Genomic DNA, 15,072 nt, shown 5'->3' with positions numbered 1-15,072 from the left:
TGTATTTTTTCCCCCTCCTGCACAGTTTTTAGTTTTGTGATTACATCTCTTCGCAGTCTATTTTTGTCGGGGGCTGTTTTGCAACAGTTGGCCTGGATACTCAGAACTGTCCTGAATGAACTAGAAGCAGAGAGCGGATCAGGGCAGCTGCTCTCCTCACCGAACCACAGTCTCCTTCTGTTCAACTGTGGTTTTTACCCATAGTGGTCACCGCAGCTTAAAAAAGACAAAGGCATGCCCTCGTTCAGACAAACACAAAGTTGACTTCATTGCACAGTATGATTCTAACAATGACGACAGTGAGTGTAAATGTCTGTGAGAGCTGCTCTTAATGAACTAGCTATAAAGCTTATTTTAAGTCACATTATGTATATTAAAAGCATCTCATTTCACAATAGCTGTGGATCCTTCTCTGCCAAAACAAAGTATATTTTGCCGTCTCCGTGCGTCCATATTTACTCCTGTCTGACTTCTATTTTGGTTACTGTACTTTTCATTCTTTCCTGCATTTAAACCGACATCCTTTACCAACCACCCAACGCCCACTGCCATGAATTGGGTGGAAAGGAATTTAATCTTCATAATCAACCTTCACTTTATCTTCAGTAAATTGTGCTCGTGTTTCAAAAACAAGAGTCTAGGGTCATGCTAGTATCTCTGAGAGGTTATTTAGTCGTAAACCAAAGCATTGGACAATTTTTCTTTTAAATTAGTAACAGCTCCAAATATATACACACACACGTTTAAAGTTGGGGACAAATGATATGCAACCTAACACTAGTGTGTGAGCACAAGCAAAGACACCTGTAAATCTGGACAGGCGAGATACATTAGCCACGAATAAGTTAGCACAGTATTGCCAAACTTGTGAATTCATCTTGATGTCATCAAGAGCAGACGTTTTATTTTATTTAAGATAAAAAAAATACTGACATTGCCTTAATAATAATAATAATTTTGATGTTACTTTGTTCTCATTTGCCATTTATCCACCATTTATCGTAGTCTGAAGGTTCGGTGCCTTTCTGCTTTGATAAAATCTGACTTAAAGTTGGCGCTAGAGGAAAAAGTCAGAAGGTTAACCAAGTGAATCAATACATTTCACCCAAAACCACAAGAGGCAGCCTCATGGTGGCTTTAGAGAAGAGTCAGGATCAACATGAAAGTCGAGGCGCTGCCTGAAAGCCAGCTAGCAACTGGCATCCTGACCTGTCTGTGGGAGTGTGACTGAGTGGTTTTTCTCCAGAGTCAGTGCAGTTATAAAGGCCCGGGGTGCACAGTGTTTTTGCTAAGCTGAAACATTTTTTCACTGCCTCTGAAATTCACTTAAGTCTGAACAGACACGCCGTAGAGTTTATCCTCTGGGAACCTTGAATGCCTCTTGAGTATTGTGTCAGTTCCTTTAGTAGATGTTGGGCTATTTCACAGAATAATGACAGCTTTGATGGTGCTAAAGGAAAAAACAGATCCATCCTCTGGGAACCATGAATATCTACTAAAGCTCATGTCAGTCACCCAGTATTTGTTGAGATATTTCTGTTTGAACCAAACATAGAAGCCTTGCCGCCGGCGTGCCTGACAAAAGCCTGGCTTGTAGCGTGGCTGTACAGCGAGGTGGTCGTTACACACACACGCAGCTGCAGAAACACACATTTCCCATATATTCCATTACTCTACCTGTTAAACAACAACACAGAGCGAACACATAAGAAGCACTCTGTCCTCTGAGCTGTATATACATACTGGATATGTTTGGCTCTGAGTCCGTGTACAGTGCAATTAATGTTTTCCCCCTTCACCCGCCTCAAACAACCCTCTGTCCCCTCAATATCACATTCATCCACCTTTTCCTTTCTTCTCCTTCCCTCCACAACACGCCACCTTCTCACCCATCGCACCCACTTCCCACCTCTTCCTCCGCTCCCCTACCCTCCCTCTCCAAACCTTACGTTTCTCCACGCCTCCACTTTGCTTTTCCCCACCTTCCTCCTCTTCTCCTCTCCCTTCTTTCTTAATCTGGTAGGACAGCAGGATGGAGGACAGGGTGTGGACTTTGTGCCTTCTTGTCATTTTGACTGTGGGATGGACGGGGGCTCAGAGTCAGACCAACTTCACCAGGTAAGCTCTGTGGTTTGGATATATCACATATCTCCAGGTATGGGTGTCAGTGTCCCTCTTGTGCATCTGTTTTCTGTCCTACATCCATGTGCACATGTGGCATTTTACGGCCACATCTGTCTGAATCAGCTACTATGTTGTTTTTTTTTTCCCCTCTCCTGGTTGCAGTATTATGATTACGCAAATCGCAGTAGAAATAGAGGGTTGCAGTGCTAGGAAGATGTGGTTGGCATCCCATAAACACACAGACAGGCAGGCGGACACAAATGACAGCATACTGTAATTGATGTAGTGATTTAACTGGGCAAATGTACAGTAGCTTGTCTTTATTTATGTTTTGTTTTTCTTGGGTCAGGACTGGCAGGAAATTCAGAGTTTTGAACTGCGAGTCCACGTTTTAAGTTTATTTTTTGAGATGCTTACAGAATCTGGTGAAAGGGGGAGTTGCGCGCACACACACACACACACACACACACACACACACACACAGACATGGTGTTAATTGAACATGAGACAAACAAATGCCTGTGGGCTGTTCAGCTCCAGAGGATCAGAAGGGAGGGACTCCACCACTGAGATTTTTTGGCCTAAATGTGGCCTTACAGTGCCACAGTAGACACTCGATGCATGCCTGATGGACTACGGTCAATGATCTAAGATCCACAATCCTCAAAGTGTAAAAAAGGATTAATTTAGGCTCTTTCCCCAGCCCACGCAAAGGTGCGACAAAAAATAAACAAATAAATAAACTGATGATAAAATGCAGCAACAAATTTTAAAGAGGAATCTAATTGACGGCAGCCAGCATCCAAATTAAAAACTGGTCTGGGGCTGCCGAGCGCTGCAAAGTTAAAAGTTGAGGTTGGCTCTGCTTTGATCTGTGTTTATCTGAGTATGAAAGAGCGGGTGTGTGTCGCCAAATTCCATGTGCGAGCAGGCTGTTGTGCTGAAGTAAAGTGTGTGTTATGTCTACTGACAGCTTTCTTGTGGTACAGTCATTGTGTGGAGGAAGCTCACAGCACATATACTGTATATCGATGGTCTTCCTGGCTTGGTTTGACTAAGTTTTATTGAAAAACACACACACACACACACACACACACACACAAACCAGGAGAGCTCATTGGGAACCTCCCTGAACTCTGAGAACAGAGACAGACTGTGCTGCTGTGGTTTTCAGCATGTATGTAAACGTGTGTGTGTGTGTGTGTGTGTGTGTGTGTGTGTGTGTGTGTGTGTGTGTGTGTGTGTGTGTGTGTGTGTGTGTGTGTGTGTGTGTGTGTGTGTGTGTGTAGGGTTTTGCCTCAATACTCCTCAGTATAGCTGCATTTTTCTCCCAGTGTAGCATGTCAAGTTAGAAGCTGAACTACAGTCCGATCCCTCTCTCTCTCTCTCTCTCTCTCTCTCTCTCTCTCTCTTTTTCAGGCCTACCTTCCACTGTGGAGGCCACCTGGTCACAGACTCGGGCATTGTGGCCAGTGAAGGCTTCCCCAGTCACTACAAACCCAACAGTAAATGCACCTGGTACATCACTGTGAGTCACTGCACCATTACACTGAGCCCAAAGTGATAGCGATGCACAGTGGCTGCTGTATCACCACATGTCTCCAGTTTGAGTCAGAATTTCTTTTACTGTGTGACTCATCATTCTAGTAGATTATGCATCAAAAACAAAACCTATTTTAGTCACACCATGAGTGAAACGGCCTGTAAACCTACACAGGTCATAATTTTGGCTGAACAGACTTCTTCTCAGCACTGTGAACACAGTGCTTGATTGACATCTCCCTGACTCCCGTTAGCTTTGTTGCACCTGTTAGTATATGGAGTGTGGACCTCATGTAAAATCCCATTATGGGTGTGTCGGGCCTTTTGAGAGAGGAAAGCTGTATCCGGAATCACTACCTATATACTATATGGTGCACTGTAATTATCCTGTACCATTTTATTTGAGAGTCTGAATTTAAAGTGTGTAATTTATTCACTGTACACACACGCACACTGCATTTCAAAATGTTCCCACAATGGAATGAAAAAAGTTCTTTCTGCAAATCCCACAATGCAACATGTTGCATCTTGTAGATGCAAATATTCCCCCTTTTTCTTTTAAAGTAGCTTTAAAGTTTGGAAAATAATCTTATTCTAGACTGTAAGTGACAGTATTACATATAGTTTGTATCAGCTTGATATGATATAATATTGCTTTATGATTGTAGTAATGCCATTCCTTTACAACTTTAAAAGAGTGTGTTGACAAAACAGATCTGTAGGCAGGTGCCATTTGTAAACAAAAATGTGAGGCAAAAATTAACCTCAGGAAGTTCAACAAAAATAATTCTCAGGGTGGTGGCGCAACCAAAAAACCCTCACAGACAACCTCACAGCAACCTACTCTCCCACTACTTCTGTCCCAGTTTCTGGCCTTTTATAGTCTCAACTGGAACATACCATCTGCTCAGGTGACACAAGGTGAGCCAAACCAATACAAATCTTTCAAAGTGCATCGAGTTGCAAACAAAACACAAGTTTCCAATATAAGATTCCTGTTACTGCTGAAAGTTTATTTATACATGCACACTTCCACGTTAATGAATGCAAATTTAAACAGAAGGTCATTTAATGCTGCACAGTTTCACCCTTTCTACCACAACTTGACTGTGCCCTGTCACTAACTGCTCAGAGGACTTGATGTTTTCACTTTCACTAATGAAGCAGAGCACCAATGTCCCAAACAGAACAAACCTGCACCAAATTGTACAAACCCCTAGATGCCAACACCATACATAAATATGTTTTTTTTTTGAATCATGAGAAATTTCTCCAAGATGAGAAATTGACAAAAATGTTGTCAAATGCTCTTTCTTGTAATGTTAAGGAAAGTGATTTAAAAAATTGACCAGATCGGCAGCAAAATACCAATGTTTTATAGGTTCTTCATTGGTCCATGCCCCATCCCTCCATCAAGTTTGGTACAAATCAGCTCAGTACTTTTTGTGTTTTCCTTCTCACAAACAAACAAACAGAAATACTTCCTTTTATACCTCCCAAAAATCAGTCCAACATATCTGGAATCTTTGGAAACGTTGATATTCACTAGAACTTGAAATGAACTTCTGCGGGGTCAGAGTTAGGGTTAGGGTTAGGGTTAGGGCTGAGGAAAACCTGGAAGTTTCTTAATGACTGTTGATCAGTTGCACCTTGTGGTTGCAGAGGCTTGTTGTAAAAAGAGATTTAGCATGTTGCAAAAGGATAGGTAGTGATAATATTGAATCATAATGCACTGCATAATTTGTGGTCATGTGAGATTTAAACTGCCCCCAAAAAAAGGAAAATGCTCCTGATTTCTACAAATACATGTGAAATACATCACATTTTTTAGTACTTTCGAAAAACATCACCTATCCCCTCCTTCAGGTCCCAGAGGGTCATGTGGTCATGCTGTCTTTCCGCCTCTTCGACATGGAGGCTGACCCCACCTGTCGGTACGATTACCTGGACGTCTATAACGGTCACTCCCGCTTGGTGCAGAAGCTGGGCCGCTTCTGTGGGACGTTCAGGCCCGGTGCCCTCATCTCCACCTCCAACACCATGATGTTAGACATGGTGTCAGACGACGCCACCGGTGGAAGAGGCTTTCTGGCTTCGTTTGCTGCAGGGAAGCCACATGTGGAAGGTGTGGAGAAACAAAGAAAGACACACACCATAATGAACCACTGAGGCCTCAGCTACGCAATTTAGTTTTTTTGTATAGTTATAAATGGGAACACTGTGGGTTGTCTCTGTTGGTGTTCTTACATATTTCTATTGTCTGGTGAAAATAACTCAGTTGTGGTGATTTGTAAGTGAAGGCTTACACAATCCTCTTTGTGATAAACAAATCATTACATTCTGTCAGTTCTGCCTAAAACAACAACAACAAAAAAAAATCCATTATCAAGCTAAAAACAAAACTGTTCCTGACATTTTGTAGATGCCAAGCTCTTACCTAACTGCAACATTATACCTCTGTTACAGTACCAGTGTTTGAAATCGGTTAAAGTCTGGTGCATAAGCATTTCCTTTCCTTTTTCTTCTCTGCATCCTCCCTTTATTTTATTTCCCCACAGAGAATCAGTTCTGTGGAGGAAGGCTGACCAAATCGCAGGGCTCTGTCAAGACGCCCAACTGGCCCAACTCTGATTACCCAGCAGGCATCAGCTGCTCCTGGCACATCACCGTAGAGCCAAACAATGTAAGCTGATCATACTGCACTCTCTATTTCATACCAGTCTTGGGCCTAAAATAAGGCATTTCTATATGAATTGAGGTTCAATTTCATACAGTATGAAGCATCAAATCATCATTAGACCTTTTCTACTTAAATTAGACATAAATTTGTGGTTCTGACAGACAAGTCGATTTAATTGGCCATCTGTGTGGGCCTGCACTATAATGGTTTGTAATATCGCTTCAGTTCCAGCAATCACATGGTCACTTAACCAGCTGGGCTCAGTGTTGTGTCGGGATTAAAATCAAGGGGTGACACCAAAGTACTACTGAGGCACCAGTTCATGCACACTCAGTGAGAGCGTCCAGTGAGAATCAGTTATCAGCTTGGCTAACTAACAATAGCTGCAGTAGTATTATAGGATTTACTTTCTTTGCACAAAAAGTTAGAAGAAGTCAAAGTTTAGGTGTAGCTACATGTCTTAAATAAGGTGCTGAAAAGCTGGAGTAGGAAGAGGAATTAAAATAGTAGTGAAGGGGCCCATCACAAGGAAATGTTCTACCTTAGGTCCCTAATGTAGTCTCTATGTGTGTGTGTGTGTGTGAGAGTGACAGCGGCCTTGTGACGAAGTTCAAATGAAAGACTTCATTGAAAGACTGCAGGCGTGTTCATGTGTGCCAAGAGATTGAACGTAAGGAAAGAGAGAGGGAAGCAAAGGGCAGGAGAGGGAGTAAATGCCCTTCTGTATTTCAGAAGTCAGGCCCTTCTCCCTCACCACCACTCTCCCTACGTCTGTACTGTACTGGGTTCAGGAAAATTAGCTCCATGTAACAGCTCACATCCTTCATTCCATGTCATAAATATATTGTTTATATTGCCTTCTTGTTTCCAGGTGATCGAGGTCAAGTTTGTGAAGCTGGACTTGGAGCCTGACACGTACTGTCGCTACGACTATGTGGCGTTGTTTAACGGAGGAGAGAGGGATAACTCAAGAAGAATTGGGAAATTCTGTGGAGACAGGCCACCAGGGTGAGATTACTGATCAGAAATGGATGATCAACAAGGAAATGCTTATGCTAACAGTTGCTTTGAATTCATTCACTCTCAACTTTTCTTTTTTTTTTTTTGTTACATAGAACTATAGTGACCAATGGGAATGAGCTCCTTGTCCAGTTTGTCTCTGACCTCAGTGTGACCTCAGATGGCTTCATGGCCCACTACTCCAGTGTGCCCCGCGGGTCCCGAACACCCACCGCTGGGGGAGACTTCATCTTCAGTCCTCAGACAACGTCCACACCACAAAAGCCAGCCGTGAAGCCAAGCAAACCCATCAAACCAACCCCCAAACCTAGACCTGGTCTCCAGCCTAAGCCCACCAAAAAAACACTGATGAAGAAACCTCCACCACGCAAACCTATCGCCAAGCCTGCAGTCAAACCCACAGCTAAACCCAAACCAGCTAAACCCACACCTAAGGTACCTGTGAAAAAGCCTGCGCCTAAACCCGGAGCTAAACCCACACCCAAACCACCTAAGTTGATCAAGCCATTGCTCAAACCAAACATCAAGGCTAAACCCACGCGTAAACCAGCACTGAAGACCAAGCCCACCTTAAAACCTGCTGTCAAACCAGTAAAGCCAACCCCTAAGAGTGGAGTTAAACCAGCAGTCAAGCCTAAAGCAACACCTAAACCAGGATTAAGCAAGACAGTGACAAAGAAGCCTGTCATGAGCAAGAAACGTGAGTGGAATTTATTGACTTTGAAATTTTATGATCTGCTCTTTGCCTCCATGTATATATTTGTGCACACCTGTAGAAGGATGCACGGTTATGTTCTCAATTATTTGCTCATGTGTTTGTTGCTGTGTGTGTTTAGCTTTACCACTGAACCCACTGTGTACACAAGCTTGTAAGAGGACAGGAACCCTCCAGTCAAGCTTCTGCCCTCATGACTTTGGTGAGCCACAACATCAGCTGCCCCTTTGATCCTCACAAAACTTCCTCTACATCTATTTTGACATCTCTACCTGTCACTTATTTCACCATTTTGTTCTCTTTTCTCTTAGTGAAATTGACTTTTTTTGTGTCGTGATCTCAGCTTTCTTAGCAATGGCTTTTAATTTGAAAAACAAATTCCACTGATCATGTTTGGCCTGACAACATAAGCATAACTGAAATATTTAAACTTTTGGAAATAGTTAAAGATCAGAAGAAGTCTTAACACAGTGCCTGTATAATCACAAAAGTAACACAAATGCCCAAACATCATATCTTTTTTTCCTCAGTGACCACATCTATCCACTTTTTTTAATCTCCTAAAACTTGGTGTCTCTTGCAGTGATTACGGGTAAGATTACATCTCTGACCACTGGTCCAAGGGGCTCAGCAGCAGTTGAGGTGTCCCTGATCAAGGCCTATAAGACAGGACGCCTCAACATCACCAAAACAGGACCCTCCATGTCAGTCACACTGACCTCCACCTGCAAGAGATGCCCCGGACTAAGCAAAGGTACAATACAACACTCTGCATTCTTATTGCACTCTGCGCTCTCAGAGTGCAACAAGTGCAACCTTGCTCTGCTTCATAAATACACATTTACGTGAATACAGAATAAATACAGGGCTAGATATCAAATATCTTTCCTTTTTAAGAACAAACTGAAATGTGTCAAGTATTAAATTTTGCATTAAATGCTTTGCCGGATTCATTGCCACGTTTATTTGATCTTTGATCATTTGATCCTAAGTCAGGAAATCATGAAACTTTGCTAAATCTATTTATTTTTTTATAAATTATATACAGAGCACAAACCATAAGAGTTTAAATGGATGGTGCTCCAGCACATTTCATATCAGTACATATCAATATAAATTTTCTTTAACCTCTTATATCAATATTGAACTGAGCACAAAATACAAGAAAAGAAAGAGCACAAACTCTCAGTGTATGTAGACGATGTGATTCTTTATTTAACCATAAATACCAATCATTAAAGACAGTAATAATAAACTCATATGGCAAGGTGTCTGATTACAAAGTGAATATAAAGTAGGATACAAACTGTAAATAATAACTATTATGTTGGCACAGTACCATACATTTTGATACAATATATGTCCCTTTATATAACCCATCTAGCTCCTCCATTATGGATGAGCATGACCTGCTATTTTATTTTGACATATTTTTTTCTGTCTCTTTTTCAGGCCTGAATTATGTGTTGATGGGAAAAGTTGACACACAGGGCAACGGTCATCTCAGCCCCTCCAGCTTCACTCTCCTCTATAAGCCCATCCACGCCAAAGCACTGGCCAACCTTTCTCGCAAATCATGCTGACATCACAGCCCAACTCACCAACCCTATTAACAGTCTTGACTGTCTCTCTAAAACAATATAACTTTACATAAAGACTGAAAATATTATTAGTGATATCCAAAGATAATTTTTATAAATACACTACAGCTAAAAATCATTCACATTTTAAAAGAGTAAACAAACAACTTTATATTTTGTATTTTGTATGTAAATTATAATATTTCTGTGTTAAAAGATCATCAGTCGATCATCATCATCATCACCATCAATAAACCATGTGATATTGGTGCTTGGAGTGATTTTGATATCTACAATCTATTATTTTTTCAGGGTAAAATATCACATGATCTGCTCTAAGTAAAATATATATCAGACACGCATGAAAACACAGATGAATACTCTTATGTTTATGGTCATTAATTCCACCAACCACACACAATTATGATCTGCTGTGTAAGTTTGTGATAGTTTAACCATCATTTGTTTAACTTTAGTTATCTCTGCAAGGGTCTTCGTGGATCATCATCATCATCGAGCTGTTGTTGCCCACAACAAAACCAGGAGAGAAAGTTCATACATAACAAGACGTAGGTCAAGTTGGTAGTCCAGAAGGCAACCATGTAGAGTGTCTTGTTGCAGTATGGGCTGACTTGTGTTGTGTTCTTGTTGTAGTTGGGCTCATAAATAGAGTAGATCCACACATTGCCTGGGAAAAAAGAAACCCAAGGAGATAGACAGTTAAATCTCACATTTCCGGTTTTTACATTTTATGACCCTCTATAGCATTTTTAATTTTATTTAAGCTCTACCCTTGAAAAATACATTAATAACTAAAACAGGGAAAGCATAAAACATAAGATGTAGTTAAGATGGTATGTCTTATTTAAATCCTGATATATTCATGGAATAATAGTTTAGCCACCAATGTGCAAATTGAAGTGACATTAGCAATTTTCAAAGTTTAGTAAGCATAACAAATGGCTGAACTTGAATTACCTTACACAACACATTTAATGTTTTAACTTCTTGTTATGGTGCATGAAAGTGAAAGAGGAAATACTTAGGATAGGATAGGATTGTTGTTGTCCTCTTACAAACTTTATGACACACTGTGCACATTAGAGCCATTTTTTCACAACTATTTCATAACTGTTTTTTATTAATCCCGCAAGGGAATGCGTGTTCCTAGACCTGGTGGTGTTAAAAAATAAAATTAATCCTCTCTAAACAACCCCCCAAAAAGTCAAATGCTTCCCTCAACAAAAACAAAATAATACATAATCCTCCTTTATAATAATTTGTGTACAGTCCCTTACCAGCAATGAACCAGCAGAAGAAAAAGAGTGAAACCAGGTAGCGAAAGATTATGTTGCACTTCACACAGCACCCGAGCAGCAGGATGACTCCCGTGACCACCAAATACACAGGGATGAGAGGCTGCCTCGGACAGTCTGAGTAAAACACTGCTCCTGTTTGACACAAGGACAAAGTAAAGGAGTATAACTTAACCTGCCTCATCAATTAATTATTTATTACACTCCATTTCATAATTTGTCTTTGGAATCCTTAATTCTGGTTGGCACAGAAAAACTGGATTAAAATCTGGAAAAATTGGATTACATGAATCATCAATCTGAATGACGACAGTAAATCCTTTACTCACTTACCTACTGTCAGTTGAACGATGAGCATGATGAAGAAAATCACCACATTGCTTACTGAGGAAAGACAGAATATATTTATCACACATGACAATTACATTATATACCAGCTGCAGATGTTTTGAGTTTAAGCATGATCACATCTCTCACCTACTATTACTGTTGGATATTCCAGAGTATGTTGAGCGCTGTCACTTTCCGGCATTGTTACTAATAATAAATCTAACCTACAGAGGAGATAGACACATTAGCTGTCTTAGGTACTTTACGATGAGTCTTGACACCGAAAACTGCCAAAGTGTTGACATATCCCTAAAGATGCTCCTCATAAGACAAAAAGCAACTGTGAAACAGAGACACTGCCCGCACACAGGCAGCAAACTTCCCTCAAAGCTCCCTAAAAGCTTTCAGTAGCAAGACTAAGATGGTAACAGTGATGTACAGTATGGCCAAAAGGTAAAAAAAAAAAAAAACACAAAAAAAACTTTTCAATAAAAAAAAGTTGGATTTTAAACACATAACAGAAAAATAGAAAAATACAAAACCTTCTGAAAATGTAAATTGGCAAAAGCAATTCATTAAAAAAATAAAAAAACAACGTGAGTTAGTATAATCTATCAGAGAGGTTATGATATCCCTGTTTATACCTGTTCTGACGAGCTATTGGCTTTATCCTGCTTGAATTGAGAGAAAATAACTTTAACACAAGAACCGAGGTATGCCCAAAGCACGTGGGCATGCTCAAGGCATGACGACGCACGGCCACATGCCCAAGGCATGCCCACAGCCCACATGCCCAGTTCGGCTTTGTATTTCTGTGTTTTTCATTTTGAGGCTTGATTTTTGTTCTCCTCCCATCATAAACAGCAATAAAAATTAAGATGAGTGGGGTAAAGATAAAGTTTAAATTAATCCTGTATTTTTCTGTATTAGTTTGAGACACTATTTAAGAGTCAGTCTTATTTAGTCTGCTATAACCAGGAGCAAATGGTGGCTGTCCAAAGCTTTGGATAGATATCACTGTGTAACTGATAATACTGAGTCATTTCACTGACATTTTAACATCTCAACTTGTTTTACAGTTACATCATGTTTTATTGTGATAAACATTTCAGTGTTTCAGTGGTTTCATGGGATCATCATCTGCTACGACGCATCTGCTGGACCATAAGGCAATGTTTGAGGTGTTAAAAAAAAAAAGAAAAACTTGTGTATCTCTCTGGTTCCCATGTATCGACTTCAAACAAAATCCCCAAAGACTTTTCCACTTCTTTATAAGCAGCTTTCACTTCATGTACTGGCAACCCGTCTCGGCCATAAAACAGATTTCATTTTCCCTTTCAGTATTTCACAGACACAAGTTGTGGCAAAAAAGTGCCAAGTAAACATTCTCCACACCAGTACCACCACACCACCACCAGTCTGATCTGTTGACACGAGGCAGGTTGGGTCCACGGATTCATGCAGCTGATGCCAAATTCTGATTCTACCGTCTGTGTGCCTCAGCAGAAAGTGACATTCACCAGACCAGGCTACATTTTTCCATTTTCAGCAGTCCAGTTTTGGTGAGTCTGGCCCACTGCCACCCCTGATTTCTGCTGTTGTAGCCTCTCCGCCTCAAGTATCAACATGTTGTTCATTCTGAAAGGCTTTTCTGCTCACCTCAGTTGCAAAGAGTGGTTATCTGTGTTACTGTAGCCTTCCTGTCAGCTCCAACCAGTCTGGCCTTTCTACTCTGATTTCTCTTATCAACAAGGGGTTTCTATCTGCAGAACTGCCACTCACTGGATGTTTTTTTTGGTTTTCAGTTCCACACTGTGTAAACTCCCAGGAGATCAGCAGTTTTACAAACTCAAACCAGCTCATTGGTCTGTGGGAACTATGACCCAATCACTTCCTTTTCTATCTCCTTCAAAAACATACTGATAAACCAATTTTCGACCTGATGTTGGCAGTGGAGGAAAAGTCGAGGCATCACCAAAGTCAGTAGGATTCACCATCTGGAAACTATGAAAGTGTGTGTTGTAACAGAAATAATAAACCATGCAATGTTTAATGCGTAAGGTAATTTTTTATATCACACAAACACAAACTCTTCACATTATTAATTCCTGTAGAACAGCTGAGATGAAATGATACACCCCAGTTGAGTTACAACACACAAGGAAACATGCATGAATCACATATTTATATGAGCATGTCCACCATCCACCACCAGTGCAGTAAATATGTTTAGTGCTTTTGTGAAAACAAAGTTTTGCTGAAAAAATGATTTAAATTCCATACATCATACAGCATTTTTTTCCAGTAATATTTACATTTTATTTGTCGCATCACTTACTACACCCACCCATTGGTTTCTTGAAATTAGAGCTAGCTGTAAGTCTACATAGGTTTGTTTGATTAAAAGGAGCATCTTGTGTTTCAGCCCCTCCACTAATGGAGGTTGTTTCTCTCAGAGTAAGATGCAAACAGTTCAATGGGCCACTTCTAAGGATTGTTCACACCTGGCATTAAGACCACAAACGGAAGCTGACAAGGGCAAAACCAGCAGCAGAAGCAACAGAACAGACCAATTTGGATGTAGTTCAGGTTGGTGGTCCAGAAGGCAAACAGGTAGAGCGTCCTGTCGCAGTAAGGATCCACATCTGTTATTGTCTTATTGTAGTTGGGTTCATAGATCGAGTAGATCCACACATTACCTGCAGAAAAAGAAGCCACAATTTTAATAGTTGAGTAGTAGGAACATCTGGTGAACATAGTGGAGCAGCTAACAAGCCAGATTAAAGGGAGGCTATGAAACTCATGTAGCAGGCTACTGTGGCTGTGAGGAAAAATTACAAGTCAGGATTCCATTTTTTAATCTTTGTCACACAACTAGTGAATTGACATAATAAAATGTAGATTAACAGTAGCGAGAGTAGTAAAAAGTCATCATGTGAGGTTCTATCCCCTCAGTGTATCTAAACCCTTATTCTGATCTTGGCTTTCTTCTCGTGCTTTCTTCACAAGATAACGAACCTTCTTCAGGCTCTAAAATGTATTCTAATATAACAATCTGAGTATAAGAAATCATAAAGTGCTTATCTTATAGACATTATACAACCTGAGACTCCCTACTACTTGTGTCTTAGGGGCTCACAAGTCAAAAAGTTTGATGACCATCTTGCTATCACACACTGAAATCTGTTTGTGAAAATGTCAAGAAAGGCATTAGGAGGACATCTAGTGGCTTGTTAACATTATTTCACTGCATAAAGAGAACGCTGACTATAGATGTTGTAGGTTTTCCATAAACAGCAATGAACACACACTCATTTAGTCAGTAGTTTTTAAGTTGAACATTGCTCTGTCATCTTACAACTACCAAACTACCAACCTGCACTTATCTTTGATTTTATTATTCCTTGTAGTGCATTGCTTAGTTTACTACTCTGCTCTTTGAACTTACCAGTGATGAACCAGCACAAGAAGAAGGGAACGCTCAGGCCCATCACAACCTTGCTATAAGGGTTGAAGTTTTTCATGAATGGCAGGCAGGAGAGTCAAATTATCAGCAGATTAAAGGCCCCCATTACTTCCAAGAAGATGGGGATGTAGTGCTGCTTCGGGCAGTCATATTGGTACACTGCTCCTGTTAGACGAATGGACAGAGATAATGAGGTGTACGCCTCATGAAATAATAATGATCATGAATTTCTTGGCTATTAGATGCAAAACAGCTGACTGACATTTCGAAAAATATTTTTCCCACCACAGAAAATTAAT

General features: G+C 40.5%; 2 protein-coding genes across 2 annotated transcripts; one reads left to right on the top strand and one right to left on the bottom strand.

The window, feature by feature from the left end:
- Positions 1-1,963: 1,963 nt before the first annotated feature.
- Positions 1,964-9,938, top strand: pcolceb (procollagen C-endopeptidase enhancer b). The gene is made up of 9 exons (XM_071459997.1): positions 1,964-2,118; positions 3,544-3,652; positions 5,533-5,791; positions 6,225-6,349; positions 7,218-7,354; positions 7,462-8,066; positions 8,203-8,283; positions 8,665-8,835; positions 9,534-9,938. The coding sequence occupies exons 1-9, from the start codon at positions 2,033-2,035 to the stop codon at positions 9,662-9,664; spliced, it is 1,704 nt and encodes a 567-aa protein (XP_071316098.1). The 5' UTR covers positions 1,964-2,032; the 3' UTR covers positions 9,665-9,938.
- On the bottom strand, positions 9,273-12,078 carry LOC139607269 (transmembrane protein 272-like). The gene is made up of 5 exons (XM_071459999.1): positions 11,952-12,078; positions 11,455-11,531; positions 11,311-11,361; positions 10,960-11,112; positions 9,273-10,349 (listed from the first exon to the last, which is right to left on the bottom strand). Exons 1-5 carry the CDS (start codon positions 12,041-12,043, stop codon positions 10,138-10,140), a joined length of 585 nt encoding a protein of 194 aa, XP_071316100.1. The 5' UTR covers positions 12,044-12,078; the 3' UTR covers positions 9,273-10,137.
- Between the last annotated feature and the right edge of the window lie 2,994 nt (positions 12,079-15,072).

This window comes from Trachinotus anak, unplaced genomic scaffold (genome assembly GCF_046630095.1).
Source record: "Trachinotus anak isolate AG129_WGS33_773 ecotype Australia unplaced genomic scaffold, CSIRO_AGI_Tana_v1 ptg000023l, whole genome shotgun sequence".
NCBI classification, from domain to species: domain Eukaryota; kingdom Metazoa; phylum Chordata; class Actinopteri; order Carangiformes; family Carangidae; genus Trachinotus; species Trachinotus anak.
This window is presented reverse-complemented; position numbering and strand designations above follow the sequence as displayed.

What these genes read in the sequence shown, in the direction of transcription:
- pcolceb (XM_071459997.1), top strand. Translation starts at nt 2,033, where the DNA reads ATGGAGGACAGGGTGTGGACTTTGTGCCTTCTTGTCATTTTGACTGTG. An exon ending in TGTGGAGACAGGCCACCAGG is followed by an intron (nt 7,355 to 7,461) that starts GTGAGATTACTG and finishes TTTGTTACATAG; the next exon opens with AACTATAGTGACCAATGGGA. An exon ending in ATGCCCCGGACTAAGCAAAG is followed by an intron (nt 8,836 to 9,533) that starts GTACAATACAAC and finishes TCTCTTTTTCAG; the next exon opens with GCCTGAATTATGTGTTGATG.
- LOC139607269 (XM_071459999.1), bottom strand. Translation starts at nt 12,043, where the DNA reads ATGCCCACGTGCTTTGGGCATACCTCGGTTCTTGTGTTAAAGTTATTT. An exon ending in CCAATAGCTCGTCAGAACAG is followed by an intron (nt 11,532 to 11,951) that starts GTATAAACAGGG and finishes TCTCCTCTGTAG; the next exon opens with GTTAGATTTATTATTAGTAA. An exon ending in CTTCTGCTGGTTCATTGCTG is followed by an intron (nt 10,350 to 10,959) that starts GTAAGGGACTGT and finishes CTTTTTTCCCAG; the next exon opens with GCAATGTGTGGATCTACTCT.